This window comes from Mandrillus leucophaeus, unplaced genomic scaffold, assembly GCF_000951045.1.
Source record: "Mandrillus leucophaeus isolate KB7577 unplaced genomic scaffold, Mleu.le_1.0 Scaffold12, whole genome shotgun sequence".
Classification (NCBI taxonomy): Eukaryota; Metazoa; Chordata; class Mammalia; order Primates; family Cercopithecidae; genus Mandrillus; species Mandrillus leucophaeus.
The window spans coordinates 6069076-6084253 of record NW_012100320.1 but is presented as its reverse complement, the minus strand read 5'-3'; the positions used below and the strand labels follow the sequence as shown (position 1 = coordinate 6084253).

The following is a 15178-nucleotide window of genomic DNA, read 5'->3' as shown; positions in this document are numbered from 1 at the left end:
CCCATGACCTCGCCTGGCTAGGTTTTTTTGTATTTTTTAGTAGAGACGGGGTTTCACCGTTTTAGCCAGGATGGTCTCGATCTTCTGACCTCGTGATCCGCCCGTCTCGGCCTCCCAAAGTGCTGGGATTATAGGCTTGAGCCACCGCGCCCGGCCCCCTCCTCCTCTTTCAGTGGATGCTCTGTCTCTGGATTTTCTCCTCTCTCTTTTCTTCTGTTATCTTTTTCTTCTTTGCGTTGTTTCATCATCTGTTGCTCTAATCTATATTTCTTCTTCTTTCTCATTTTATCTTTCATCTTTTTTTAAGTTGTTGTGCATGGGTGGCCTGGAGGTGAGTCTGTGGAACTCTGCTGGAAGTGTCTTCGGTGCCCCTGTCTGCCTTTTCTTTCTTTCTTTCTTTTTTTTTTTTTTTTGAGACAGAGTCTTGCTCTGTGGCCCAGGCTGGAGAGCAGTGGCACAATCTCAGCTCACTGCAACCTCTGCCTCCTAGGTTCAAGTGATTCTCCTGCCTCAGCCTCCTGAGTACCTGGGATTACAGGTGCACGCCACCACGCTTGGCTAATTTTTAGTAGAGATGGAGCTTCACCATGTTGGCCAGGCTGGACTCGAACTCCTGACCTCAGGTGATCCACCCACCTCAGCCTCCCAAAGTGCTGGGATTACAGGCATGAGCCACCGCGCCCGGCCTCTGTCTGCCTTTTCTGTAGCTGTCTTCAGTGAGCTCCCTGACCCTCAGTGGAACCCTCTCCTCTGCGCCATCCACGTGCTTCCCCCGGGCCTTAGCCATCTGTTTCCCCTATAAAATCTGCTCTTGGAAATAGATCCAATCAACTCGGAGACTAAGGACTAAATAACCTATAAAGTTTGGGGCTTTACTTACCCCAAGGGTACTTGAACTTCAGTCAAATACAGAGTCTTAAGCTCAAGAAATAAATCTCTAATAATAATTTCAGGCAATAGAAAGTAATGAAGCACTTTTGGTGGCCGGGGGTGGGGGTGGGGCGGGAAGGGCAGGAGACTGTCCCTGCCAAATACGCCTTTTTACAGAGTTGTTCTACTTTTGATATTTTAGAATAAAATAAAACAAATAGATTCAGATAAAGCTAGAGTTAGATTTAACTGTCTTCTGGTATGTGGAAGTGTTTTGGTCTAATCAGTTTGGGGATAAAAACTATTTAATTCCAAAGGGATTGTGTGTAGCAGATGTAACAATTAATTTCAGGTAAATCAGTTCAATCTGGCTTCTTCATTCTCTCTTTATTTTATCAATTTTAATGTAATTTGCAAGGGGATCCAAACTCCACTTTACGTGTCTGCAAACAGCACGAATTCATCTAATCAAAGAGTCTCATGTGCCCTGACAGTGCCTGGCAGCCTGCTGAGGATTGCCAGGTGTCAGCCAGACCATTCTATTCACTTGGCCTCATGCTGAAGGTCTGCATGCTTTTAAAGAACGTATAAAATTTGGGGCTGGGTGCGGTGGCTCATGCCTGTAATCCCAGCACTTTGGGAGGCTGAGGTGGGCGGATCACGAGGTCAAGAGATTGAGACCATCCTGGCCAACATGGTGAAACCCCGTCTCTACTAAAAATACAAAAATTAGCCAGGCATGGTGGCACGTGCCCGTAATCCCAGATACTCAGGAGGCTGAGGCAGGAGAATTGCTTGAATTGAGGAGGCAGAGGTTGCAGTGAGCCAAGACTGCAGCATTGCACTCCAGCCTGGTGACAGAATGAGACTCTGTCTCAAAAAAAAAAAAAAAAAAAGAAAGAAAGAAAGAAAGAAAAAGGAAAATAGAACTTATAAAATTTGATCCTTGAAAATTGTACTGGTCTCAAGTATAAAGAATGTAAGTTAATAAATGTAGAACTGAATATCTACAAATCAAAACATCTGATCGACTGGTTACTACTCAATTCTTATGTCATTATATATACCTTATATTTAATGTGGGAGATGAATATATTTTAAGATGTTTGAGGTGCTGTGAAGTGGGTCTTCCATAAGTAAGAGTGTACAGGGTTACTCAGGGTCTTAGAATGGCCCTGAGTGTGAGAGACTTGAAAATCTGAATCAAAGTGGAAAAACATGAAACTGTTTCTCTGGAGTAACATGAGTCTCTAGGCACAAAATGGAGGTTCTATTTTTGGCAGGAGACATTGCATTGCACTTGCCCCTAGTCAGCTACATCAGGATAAAGCAGCTATGCAGGGGCCCCTGGTATCATTGGAAACAGACCAAAAGTAGAGAAAATGATTTTTATCAGCACTCCCTTCAGAAATAAATTATCATATGTTGGTAGGAGGATGCTACGGACTGAAATGTGTCCTAACCTCCCAAGTGACTGTATTGGAGAGCCTCTAAGGAAGTGATTAAGGTTAAATGACGTTGTAGGCGTGATGCTCTGATTAATGGAACTGGTACCTTGTAAAAGAGACAACAGAGATCTCTCTCTCTCTTTCCAATATGTGAGGACACCACAAGGAGGCAGCCATTTACAAGCCAGGAAGCAAGCCCTCACCAGGAACTAAATCTGCTAGTGCCTTGTCCTTGGACGTACCAGCTGCCAGACAGTGAGAAAACACATTTCTGTGGTTCAAGCCATTTAGCTTGTGCTATATTGTTATGGCAGCCCCAGCAGACTAAGACAGAAGCTATTCATTGATAAGCAGCTTTGGGTGGGATCAAGAAGCTCAGGGCCTGCTTCAGGATCATGAGGTGGTCCCCAAAATGCATCCTAAGTCTGGAGAGCTTGCATGGCTTCTGCTTTACCAAAGTGGGTGTGCAAGATTGGTGACGAAGTAGAACTTTCCAGGACTAAGTGCTACTTTCTGTGGAGTTGCGTATCTGCTCTTCCCCAAGCAGCAATCAGCCTTCCTCTACAGACATGTCAAACTAATATTAAAGAATATCTATTTGAAGGGGCACCAAATTATTAGCTACCTAGATCACCCACAGGCATGCCTTTGGTCCACCCCTGGCCAACTGTAACCCTTCATACCTCCAGATCATAGCCAATGCCATGGGCCCTACAGATCTGAAGAAAAACGTAGTGGAAAACCAGTGAGAGATTGCTGTGTCTTAGCTGGGTTGTCATCACTGCATAACGACTGGTTGCCAGCGTCTGGAAAGGAGCAGAACTGAATATTAAACAGATATTTAAATAAACTTGTAATTTTTGAATACTTATAGATTAACAAGAAAATTGCAAAGGTAATTCTGAGAGTTCCTATATCCCCCACACCCAGTTCTTCTATTGTTAACATCTTACATTGCTATGGTACATTTGTCACAACTAAGGGAACAAATTGCTACATTACTTTTCATTTTTTGAGACAGGGTCTCATTCTGTCACCCAGGATGAAGTGCAGTGGTGCAATCTGGGCTCACTGCAACCTGTGCCTCCTGGGCTTAAGTGATCCTCCTGCTTCAGCCTCCCGAGTAGCTGGGACTACAGGTGTGTGCCACCACACATGGCTAATTTTATTATTTTTTGTAGAGACAGGGTTTCACTATGTTGCCCAGGCTGGTTTTGAACTCCTAGCTCAAGCAATCTGCCAGCCTTGGTCTCCCAAAATGCTGGCATTACCAGTGTGAGCCACCACACCTGGCCCTACATTACTATTAACGTAAATCCATACTTTATTTCTGTTTCATTCATTTTTCCCTAATTCCTTTCTTCTGTTTCAGGATCCCATCTAAGATACCACACCGTAACTAGTTGTCATCTCTCCTTAGGTTTCTCTGGGCTGTGACAGCTTCACATCTTTCCCTGTGTTTGATGATCTTAACAGTGCTGAGGAGTAATGGGCAAGCATTTTGTGAAATCTCTCTCAATTTCAGTTTGTCTGATGTTTTTCTCCTGATTGGACTGTAGTAATGTGTTTTTGAGAGGAAGACCACATGGGCAAACTGCCATTTTCCTCACTTCGTATCAAGCGTAGATAGATGGTATCAGTGTGACTTATCACTGATGACGTTAACCTTTATCACCTGGCTACAGTGGCTTTTGAAGTTTGTGAAAAAACTTTACAGGTTTCTCTGTTGTAAAGGTATTTTCCCGCTCTTCCCATACTTCAACTTTTGGCAGCAAGTCACCGAGCATGGACCACCTCCTTGAGGTGGCCAACATTAGAAATTTGATGCTGCTTTCTTTCTTTGGGGAAACTGCTCTTCTTTATCTTGCTTGTCTATCAGTGAAAGCCATGCCAAAGAGAATGGTGATAGTAGGGCCAAAGTGCTGTCATTACGTATTTCCTGGAAACATTTAACATTTAATATGTACCAGATAAAGTGCTGGATCCTGGCAGTTTTATAGCATGTTCTTTGTGAGATGTGATATTTGCCTTAGTCAATCAACAGTTTTTCTCTGGATAGCTGGAAATGTGGAGAACTGCATATAGGGCCATGGCCAACCTTAGGGCATAGTAGATAAAGGTGCCTGGCTTGGTTCTAGAACTGTGGTGGTGCACAGGTGCTGGGCAAGTAGGTACCCGGGCTTGTGCAGTGACTTAGAACAGGAGTAGGAAAAGGAGGTGCTGCTGGTCTGGAGCTGGCCGTAAGGAATCGTAGTGACCTGACATGCATTATAATCAGGCCTCCGGCTCGCCTCCTGTCTCTGAGACAACGCAGGGGAATTAGGGCTGACTGAGTGTTCTGCAGAGAATAGACATCCTTTCCTCTCCTGCATCTCTCTCTCCCTCTACACACACACACACACACACACACACACACTCAGATTTCGTGGCACTTTTGGTGACATGCTCCCCCCATATGTGATTGAGGGAGCATGTTTTTCTTCAACATTTACATCAAGTCCTGTGTCTGAAGGTCATATCATCAGTACCACCAGTTAAGGCTGTTCATCCTAAATGCAAGTAGAATCCGCATCTGCAGATGTGTTAGGCCCCCACAGGCTAATACAGCTTGAGTTGTGTACCCACCTTGTAGGGTCCCATTTGTAGCCATTGGGATTTTTCTAACAACAGAAATCTGATTTGACCCTCATATGCCTCACAGCTGTACACTGTCACCCTGACCTATCATGAGTTGTTCCCTTGGTTGTCTCCCTTCCATGACTGGGAGTTTTCTGAGGGCAGGCGCTGTTTGGGGGCAGGCGCTGTTTGGTTTCTGAATCTCCGGTTTGGGCATGATACCAGCACAGAACAGGCACTCGGTGTTTATTACATAAAAGAGAATGAATAACCGAAATAGATTAGGTGGATAGCTCTTCCCTCTTAAGAGACTCTTCCAAGGATAATTTGAATTCAAGAAATTTAAGTAATTCAAGAAAGACACTGCCCATTGATAAATACTTTGGGGCAAAAGCAGGTGATTATTACAAGGCACAGGGGACAGTCACGCCATCCTTAGAGGAGGACAACTCAGGGCAGTTGCTCTGGGTCTTGCCTGCTGGAGGACAGCATGGCTCTGGTGGACTAAGCAGGAATAATTGGTGGGGTAACAAGAACTGGCTTGGAGAAGTTCTAGCCCAGCTGGCCAGTATGTCTGGAAGGGCATGGCCACCAGGCCTGCTCACCCTGCCATACCAGGCTGGCCATGCTCTCACCTTCACACTGAAAAGCCCAGAAGCATCCAGAAGCATGGGCTTTTGCTCATGGAAGTGAACTGTAAACACTCTCGAATTCCACTGTGGTTACTGAGCATGTAATTGCATGGTAATTGCCATGAATTCACAAGATAATTCCAAGGTTATTTTTGTCTTCTAAACTTGTCTGATGCTGCCATAGTATATAAAGAAAAACCAAGACCAGGCCCCAGCCAGCAATAGAGGTAGGCAGGCAGGCATGTGGTAGCACGATCTAGCAATACTATGTATCTTGGCTCCAAAGCACAGCAGAAGAGCTTACTGTCCAGTAGTACATGATTACTAGACAACACGTAAGGGTGGGCTACCCTGAGGTTTCTTCTTCACTAGAGATGCAGGTGCAACTCCCCCTCCTCCCAGACTGGGGCTTGCGGTGCATAAAGAATCTGAAAGAAGAGCCAGGATATTTGGTACATGTCTCCCAACCTTCTTTTCCGTAACCATCACCATCCTAGTCCAAACCTTTATTGCCTGGAGAGTTAGAGGTAAGGATACAAGCATAATTCTGTAGTGGAAAGAGTGGAAAGGTTATATGGAGTGAGAAAGAAGTTCAAAACCTGACAAGGCCACTTACTATGTGTGTGATCTTGAACAGATCATTGAAATTCTCTGTCTTCTGATGATTAAATAAGCACCTACTGCAGTGCCTGGAACCTGATAAATGGTAGCTACTATTTTTGCTGTCATTCCTTTGAAAGGATTTTGGATCTACAATAAATGTAACTTCCCAGGCTGTTTTTCCCCCTACTCTTCCCCCTCCTCCTGAGATTCTGAACAGTATCACCAGATTAATCATTTTCCCCTAACACAGGTTGGTCAGTGTCATCCTTCTACTCAGAAATATTCAGGCCTTTTCACCTTCAAGGTGAAATTCAGACCCGGTGTGGTGGGTAGACCTCCCCAAACTTGCTCAGTGCACCCTTCCAACTACTTCTCCTGCTCCGCACTTCCCCAGTTCTGTGCTCCAGTCCAACTGGTTCACTGCCTTTTCCTAGCAGACCACAGGTTTCTTTGGACTCTGTGCCATCTGCTAGGGGACGTCCTCCCCTCCTTGCCAGTTAGTGACTGTTCTAGTCTTTAAGGCAGGATCAAGTTCTATGTTTTCAGTAAAGTGTTCCCTGTCCCTGCCAGTTCACAGTCATTTCCCCTGAGAACTCTGGCAGCAAGCTGAGGGTCTGTCACTCAAATGGCATTTAAATGAGGCCTTGTGGTATTTCCTTGTGTATGTTATCTATTTTAATAGCAACATCTCTCTCTCTCTATGGCCTTTCTTTTCAGCTCCTTAAGGATAGGGACTTTGTCAAATATCTTTGTCTCCTCATGCTTGGTGAAAGTCCTGGCACATATTAAGTGCTAAATAAATGCATTAGAATAATACTTACAAGATACACCGACTTTTTAGAAGACTTAGCCAACTGCACGCTTTATACAGGAAAAAACTATCAATCACCTAGGGTTGTCTTATATCCAGCCTGATAGCACAAGTGAATAGCATAGGAGTATTGAGAGGAGGATTAGATGAGAATATAAAGACCTTGGAATAGTATCTGGCACATAGTAAGCTCTCAGTGAATGTTAGCAATTATTTTCACGTATTAAACTAAATAGTTTCAAAGATAAGGTCAATTATTTAAAATTAAAACTGACCAACTAACCAATAAACCTTTTCATCAGAAGGTGACTTGAATCAGAAAACCTGGGCTTTGCTATGTACCACCTTTATGACTTGGGCAGCTCACTTAACCTTGCTTAGCCTCAGTTTCCTATTCTGTAAAATGGATATAATAATCCTTGACATCGATTTCTTGGGGTTATCATGGGGATCAAATAAGCTCGTGTATAATTAAAGTATAAAGCATTATACAAATAGAAAACATAATTATTAAAAAGTTGATTTGTAAAAACTAGTCTCTTCTGATGCTGTACAATTTATCTAGGTTTGACAAGGATCAAAAAAGAAATCATGATTTGGAAATAATTGAAATTAAAAATGGTTATGTCCTTTGAGCCAAAATTCCACTTTATAGTATATATTCTAAGATATATCTGAAATGTGCCAAGTGATATATATACAAAGTTATTCATTGCAGCACTGTAATAGGAAAAAATTGGAAACAACCCAAAAATCTACCCATGGGGTAGATAAATTATGGCACATCCATGCAATGGAATAACATGTTGCTGTAAAAAAGAAATGATACTGCTCAGGTGTCTGAATCTGAAAAAAAAGAAATGAGAACATTTTTATGAAGTGTTAAAGAAAGCTCTCCAAAGAAAAAAGTGAGATTCAGAACAGTATGTATTATAGGCTACATTTTGGGTATAAAAGGGGGAAAAGGATCACCTGTATGTATATTTACTTGTGTATGTAAAAAGATGCTCTGAAAGGATATACAGACACAGAGTGGTGGTTACCTTTGTAGGATGAGGTGGGAACTAATCAGTGGGAAGGAGGTTTGTCAATGTGTGACTGCTTCCACCTTTTGCCTTTTGAACCATGTGAATATATTATGTATTTCAAAAAATTAAATGAGAACCCCATTAAACTTGATTTAGAAAAGTTGAAGATGTATATTTCACGCCTATTTTTAGTGTGTGAACTGTTCATTTTTTAAAAAAACATAGTCAAGCTTTTCTACATGGTTCATGGTATAAGTGACATGCTCTTTTCCATGCTCTGTGTTATTTGCTTGGAAATTTGTGCTATGTATAGGAAACCATGTCCAGTTACATGTCCTTTTTAAAAATCTAAGACTCCTCTATGAACATCTGGTCTATTTAATGCTTCTGTGTGAGACTCAGAAGCTGAGGCTGAGCTCAGAGCAGACGAGAAGCCAATGGATAATGGCAATATTCCTGGAGACAACCTCGTCACACTGGGAAATACATCCTCCTTTCAAAGAATAGCTTTCTCAATGGTCTCAAAAAGAGACTTCTTTAGGGGTGAGCACAGGCTCCACTCTGGGGCTGGATCACTGATCCTCAGCCGATGCAAGGCATGTTGGAACACGTGACAGTTAAACACAGGCCAAGGTTAAATCTTGGCTTCCCTACTCGCTTGCTTACTGACCTTTAACAAATGCTTAACATCTCTTAACCTCGCCTTCCTCTCTAAAAATGAGCATAATAACAGCACCTGCCTAATATATTGGACTGCAAAAAGATTCTTGGAAAGCACTTAGTAAAGTACTTGGGGTGGAGTAAAAGCTCTGTGTCCTTTGATAAACCGGAGCGCTTTGCTACTCACCCTTATATCCTCTGTGCTTAGTAGAGTGCCTGGCACAAAATAGGCATTGGGTAAATATCTGCAGAATTTACTTGTAGTTGATCCTTGCTGAAAGTAGTAACTGATGGCTAAAGTAAAAGCTGATGAGAACTTAGAATATAACCTGTTACAGTATTACTCCTTTCTAAAAGATCCTGCAAGAAAAAGACCTTCTAAGTGAAGGCTGTAGTATAGAGGGATGGGGCCTTCCTGTGTCCCCGTACAGAAGATGTCCCCTCCTTCAGCCATCCACAACACATGAGGCTGCCGGGGCCAGGCTTGGTGCAGAGTCCTTTCTATAGGCCCCATAAAATCAAATCTCCCAAGTGACCTTGGGGATCATGTAGCCCTCCTTTATTTTACACATGAGGAAACTGAGGCCAGAAGAGAAGATCAGAACTCATGATCCCTAACTCCCAGACCAGTACTCTTCACTCCAAATTTCCACTGGCCACATTTGGAATGGGTGGGAATTTCAGAGGTTAGTCTTTTCTAGTAAAACAGGAGAAAAAAATAAAAGACAAAATATTCTTGGTAGAAGTCTAGTCTTATTAAACTACCTTTCTAAATCACAATCTAACAAGAATGCTTCAAGCTAAATAAAGGAAGCTCAAAATACTCCTTTTCACTGGAGAATATAATTTTGCTTCAGCCACAATTTAAATTGATTTAGTTCTGAGCACCAGCACTTGAAGTGTGGAACATATTCTATTTTCGCCATGATACTTGTTTTGACAGTGATGCATTTCAGTTGACATAGTTGAAATCCTTATGTAATAAATCTCTGCCTGAAAATTAATCATGTTTATAATATTCTGAGAATTAATAACACCCATTGCTCAAATCATTAACTTAAAAAAGGAGCTTCCAAAATCTGTTCTCGGCAGTAAGGGACCACAAATAAATGAATGTTTGATAAAATAATCCAAGTAGCAGTTTAACAAGCGTAAACTTGAATGTGGCTGCAATAACACAGAACTATTGTTTAAGGGTTGGCAGAGGCTGATGAGGTTCTTATTTCAGTTACGAAGCAGGCATCCACATGCATAATGAACTGCTCTCTGAATTATTAATGTGTTGCTTATTTAGCCTCATCTGTCTAGAAGATAATGTATCCTAACTCTAATGAGTGATTGGTTTTGTACATAATTACAGTAGCAGCAGTAGCAGGGAAATGTGTGCCTTCAAAGGAGTTCTAAAAATAAAGTCATCATATAAACTCTGTTGTTGTTGCATTCTATCAAAATCAAACCCGAAGCATTTGAGAATTTATAATAAATTACAGGAGACAGAATCATTATTAACATCATAATTTAACACAAAAGGTTTTACTTAATCATTCATTATAGATCATGTGCTGCTAAAATGTGTATAAATGACTTGGGTTGTGTTAGATGTTTGCAAAGATGTTCCCTTTTGGACACTCACCAACCATGGTATGGAGGGTCCAGAAAGAGCGAGGAAGAGTGAAAACTGACAGAAAAGGGTGGTGATTGATGCTGGTTTGGACAGAACATTAATTGAAAGTTAAAACACTGTTAGGCGATTCCTTTTCATTTCTAAAACACGCACGTCTGGGATTTATCAGGTCTTGTTGTAGTTCTTTGTGGAGGTCAGTGAATCAGAAACCCATTCACCTGGTCTAAACAGATCTGAGTGACAGTTCTGCCCCCTGTTTCTGAGATGAGACAACAGCTCTTCTGAGAGTCCAGGAAGGTGTTTGCTTTCCTTCTATAGAGCGTATTATTAAAGAAAAGGACCCACACTAGAAGCATTTTATAGGCATTAGTTCTGAATGTGCTCTGATTATCATTGTGGTTTCATCTGTTCATTTTCTTCTCCTTCAATCTTCAAAGGAGGCTGTCAACTGCCTGATCATAAACTTGACGGCATCATAGTCTGTTCACACTTGTTCCGGAAGCTTCGATTTGCTTGTGAGTTGTACTGTATATGCATGTGCACATGCTTCTTTTTTAAAAAATCGCTGATCATGTGTGTACACATGCACAGGAGGATGTGTGCACAACCCAAGCATAGTGGCACCAAGGTGGGAATATCTGTTTATATCTTTCTAAAATGAAAAGCACTTTCAATTTATTCCTACATCAGAAAACCTGCAGAGCTTTTCTCCAGTGATTGAAGAGGCATTTGCCTTATTGAAGATCGTAATGCCTCCCTTTTGTGTGCACGCATTTCCTAAAAGTGTTTAAGACTTGATCACAGAAGAATGTTGCCTATAGCTAGGAATGAAACCTATGGGCAACATGGGGAAAATGGGGGAGTGCTTCTCATTCAGAGCACAACTTCTGCTGATAGCCTTCTGAAGCAACATACTTAAAAGCTGCAATTGTCTTTGGAAGTCTTGTGCTGAATACCACTCTGCTTCCAGCTTTTTATTTTATTTATTTATTTGAGATAGAGTCTCACTCTGTCACCCAGGCTGGAGTGCAATGGCACTATCATGACTCACTGCAGCCTCGACCTCCAGGGCTCAAGTGATCCTCCTGTCTTGAGGCTGAGGCCTCCCCAGTAGCTAGGATTATAGGCATGCTCCACCATGCCTGGCTAATTTTTGTATTTTTGTGGAGACAGGGTTTTGCCATGTTGCCTAGGCTGGTCTAGAACTCCTAGGCTCAAATGATCTGCCTGCCTCGGCCTCCCAGAGTGCTGGGATTATAGGTGCAAGCCACCACACCTGACCCCCAGCTTCTTGCAGAAATGGCATAGACTTAGGCCAGAAGGGCTCAAGTGTCACTGCTGTCTCTCCCTCTAGCATTGAACATAGGGTCTCTCAGGTCTCTTTGGTGAGGATGGAGGCCACAGGTAGAGTTGGACATGAAAGCCTCTTAGCAAGGTCCTGGGTCATAATTAAAAGAGGTCTGTTTCTCCTCTCTAGCCCAACTCTGCTTCTCTTCTTACTCAGGAATGAGATCAAGGGGATTCCTGTGAGCAAGGTTCTTCCTGGTACCTCACTGGACAACTGGATGAAGAAGAGGGGAAGGAGGAGGCTGCCTGTGTCCCCCAAGACATCAGGTACCCTCCTTATGGTGACTGCAGAGATCCTGGGAAGAGTCAAACAAAGGTTATTCAAATCCAGAGGTATCTCCTGGACCCAAAGGGGTTCACCAGAGAGGAAGGAGACCACTTGGAAAAGGTATCTCTGGGACACTCGTGTTGCGTCCCATTAATCACTAGAGTTCCTCTTTTATCTGTTTGATATATTTGGATTTCAAGTAGAGTTTCATTTGCAAAAAAGTATGAAGCCCACTGTTGTAAGGAAAGGCCAAAGAAATCCTCTGACAGCTATGAGAGCAGTGTGGCCAAAAAGTCCCCAATATACTCTTGCACAAAGGGCATCTGGTTCCCTTGGCCTTTGTTCTCTGTCTCCATGACCAACCTAGCCTGTTCAATCAAGCGCCCACTGTCTCCACAGGGCTATGCCCTTTGTTATTCAGGGTGCTGAGGTTGGTAACCTGCAGCCAGCCCCAGGACTCTGGCCCCAGCCCCTTCACCGATGGAGCTAGCGACGAGAAGCGTAGGCGGCAGCTGTGGCAAGAGGCGGATCATGATGGGGCTCCTTAACCAAGCTGGGAAGTGGGATTTTCCCGAAGATCACAGGAGTCCATTCACAATCACACACAAGGGAACAACATGCTCAGACTGGTTTTCCACCTTACTACCTTGGCTGCCGTGTCTGTTTAGGTGGAGGGGACAGGCAGGGACAGGGAATCTTAAGAGGAATACAGGTGTGAGATGGCGGAAGCCGAAACTAAGACACTATCTTTGTGGAGAGGAGGGGTCAGGTTAGTGGCATTTTAGCAGCTACACTCAATATGCCCTGCTTGCTGACTGGATGTGGGGCTGGGGGTTATCAGCCTCTGGCTTGATCCACTAACAGGAAGTACAGGAGGAAGAAAGACGAAAGGGATGCAGTTTTGGATATGTTCTGTGGAATTTTGGACCCACGAATCTGAAGCTCACAAAAGAGACTTGGGCTAGAACAATACGGGTTTTGTGTGAAACAGCTGGTAGTTGAGGTAATGGGTGTAGGTATACCTGCCCAGAAAAAGGAGAGGAGAGCCCCATGCTCTTTCGCATTTCCACGGATTGCAGCATCATCGGGGAATGGCTTCTCCCTTTCCTCTGACCAACATATTCGCATTTCCAGACCCTGCTCAGATAGGTCCAGTGACTTGCCTGAGGCTCTCTCTTCTTCCTGTACTCAGTGGCAGTGGGTGTTGCTGAACATCTAGAACCTTCAGGAAGCATCTCTTGCTTACCGGCACTGAGAGCGCACTAATGCGGTTGGTTTTCTTCTTTTCCTTTGGAACAAAGCGGGGCACTTCCAGGGTGCTCAAACTGCAATCCAGATGGCCGTTTGTCAGGTATAAGGTGAGTTGAGTCAGGGCCAGCTGGTCACTATATGCAAGGTTAAGGCCCGTTGCCCACACCTGATTAAAACAGGGGCGGTAGAAGTGAGGGTGAGATCAGCAAACAGTAGCGAAGGCCCCACCTCTGCCCAACCAGGCCAAACTACATCAGACTAAGTGAAACCAGGGACCACGTGTCTTAATAGAGTAGATGTTTTTGCTTCTGTTTCTACATTGTTCAACTGAGAAATGGAGTCTGATTCAGAAGATTCAACGTTCTTGCGGGAAGGTACAGAAATACTTGGCCAAGACAATCTGACAGAGACGCCAAGCCTTGAAAAGCTCATGTTGACTTTGATTTTTCTGCCCATGGCCTGCAGGTCAGTGCACATGGTCAGTGCCAGGTTTTCTACTGAGAAAATGAGACTGGACAGAAGCTTTGGAGGTTGGGGAACTACAGTAGAGCAGAAAGAGGGGGAAAGAGTGACGAATATGAGAAAGGGCAGTTTGCCCTGATTTTGGAAAAAGCAGTGACAGCCCCTCTGGGAACTTCAATATGATATTTAAGGGAAATTTATGGTTGGCCTCTAAGTCTTAGGTCTATCCCCATTTTCTCATGAGAGTGAAGGGTAATCTTATTTTACCAATCCTACAAGGTCACAGTACTCTCAATTGTCAATTGGTGATAACACCTTATCCTAGCTGTATCACAGTGTTATTAGAAGAATACTATGATGCAATAAAAATAAAAATTCAAATGCTTTAAAAAATAGACCTTAGTTATAAGTTAATGTCAACTGCTAGGTAACTGAGTAATGTCCATTAATTCGTTTGACAAATATTTACTGAGCAGCTACAATGTGCTAAACTGGCAATGATAAAAGTAGGTCATGTGTTACTTCTTCCCTCTCCTGTGGCAGATCAACGTTAATTGCTCTTGTCATCCTGTACCCCCACATTGAATCCAGAAGCACCCCTGGAATCCTCCTCAGTTCAATGTTCAAGGCATATCATCGTCCTAGTCACTGGAGAGTCAAAGGTAAATAGGCATATGTCCTGCCAGCACGAAGGTGGAGACAGGCTGGGCATGGTGGCTCACACCTGTAATCCCAGCACTTTGGGAGGCCCAGGGGGGAGAATCACCTGAGACTAGCCTGGCCAACATGGCAAAATGCCATGTCTACTAAAAATACAAAAGTTAGCTGGGCAGAGTGGCGTGCGCCTGTAATCTCAGATACTTGGGAGGCTGAGGCATGAGAATCGCTTGAACCTGGGAGGCAGAGGTTTCAGTGAGGCGAGGTCACACCACTATACTCCAGCCTGGGTGGCAGAGTGAGACTCCATCTCAAAAAAAAAAAAAAGAAAGTGAAGACAGATGGACAGATACATACATATCCCATTAAACAATACAATGTTCTATGTGATAAAATAATGGTGGTGGAACAAAGTACTATTGAAGCAGAAAGAAAGGACAGACTGGATTTGTCTAATGAAGTCAGGGTTGCATCATGAAGGTGACATTTGAGCTTTAAACAGGCAACAAAAACACGACTGGCCCAGTGTATCAAGTACCTACAGTTTTATGAAGCTGGGTGCTTTATAAATATCTCGGATCTCTGTGGCAGCCTGAAAAATAACAACCCCGGCCGGGCACGGTGGCTCAAGCCTGTAATCCCAGCACTTTGGGAGGCCAAGACGGGCGGATCACGAGGTCAGGAGATCGAGACCATCCTGGCTAACCCGGTGAAACCCTGTCTCTACTAAAAAATACAAAAACCTAGCGGGGTGAGGTGGCGGGCGCCTATAGTCCCAGCTACTCGGGAGGCTGAGGCAGGAGAATGGTGTAAACCCGGGAGGCGGAGCTTGCAGTGAGCTGAGATCCGGCCACTGCACTCCAGCCTGGGTGACAGAGCGAGACTCTGTCTCAAAAATAAA

At 43.6% G+C, this 15178-nt stretch overlaps 1 protein-coding gene across 1 annotated transcript in view; it reads right to left on the bottom strand.

Moving 5' to 3' along the window:
- The window catches only part of IQCH (IQ motif containing H), a 150724-nt gene that overhangs the window by 23618 nt on the left and 111928 nt on the right, over positions 1-15178 (bottom strand). The window contains exons 10-11 of the mRNA XM_011968588.1: positions 13154-13324; positions 3002-3124 (exon numbers count right to left, since the gene is read on the bottom strand). Coding sequence (XP_011823978.1) covers positions 3002-3124; positions 13154-13324 — 294 coding nt within the window. The remainder of the gene's footprint in view (positions 1-3001; positions 3125-13153; positions 13325-15178) is intronic.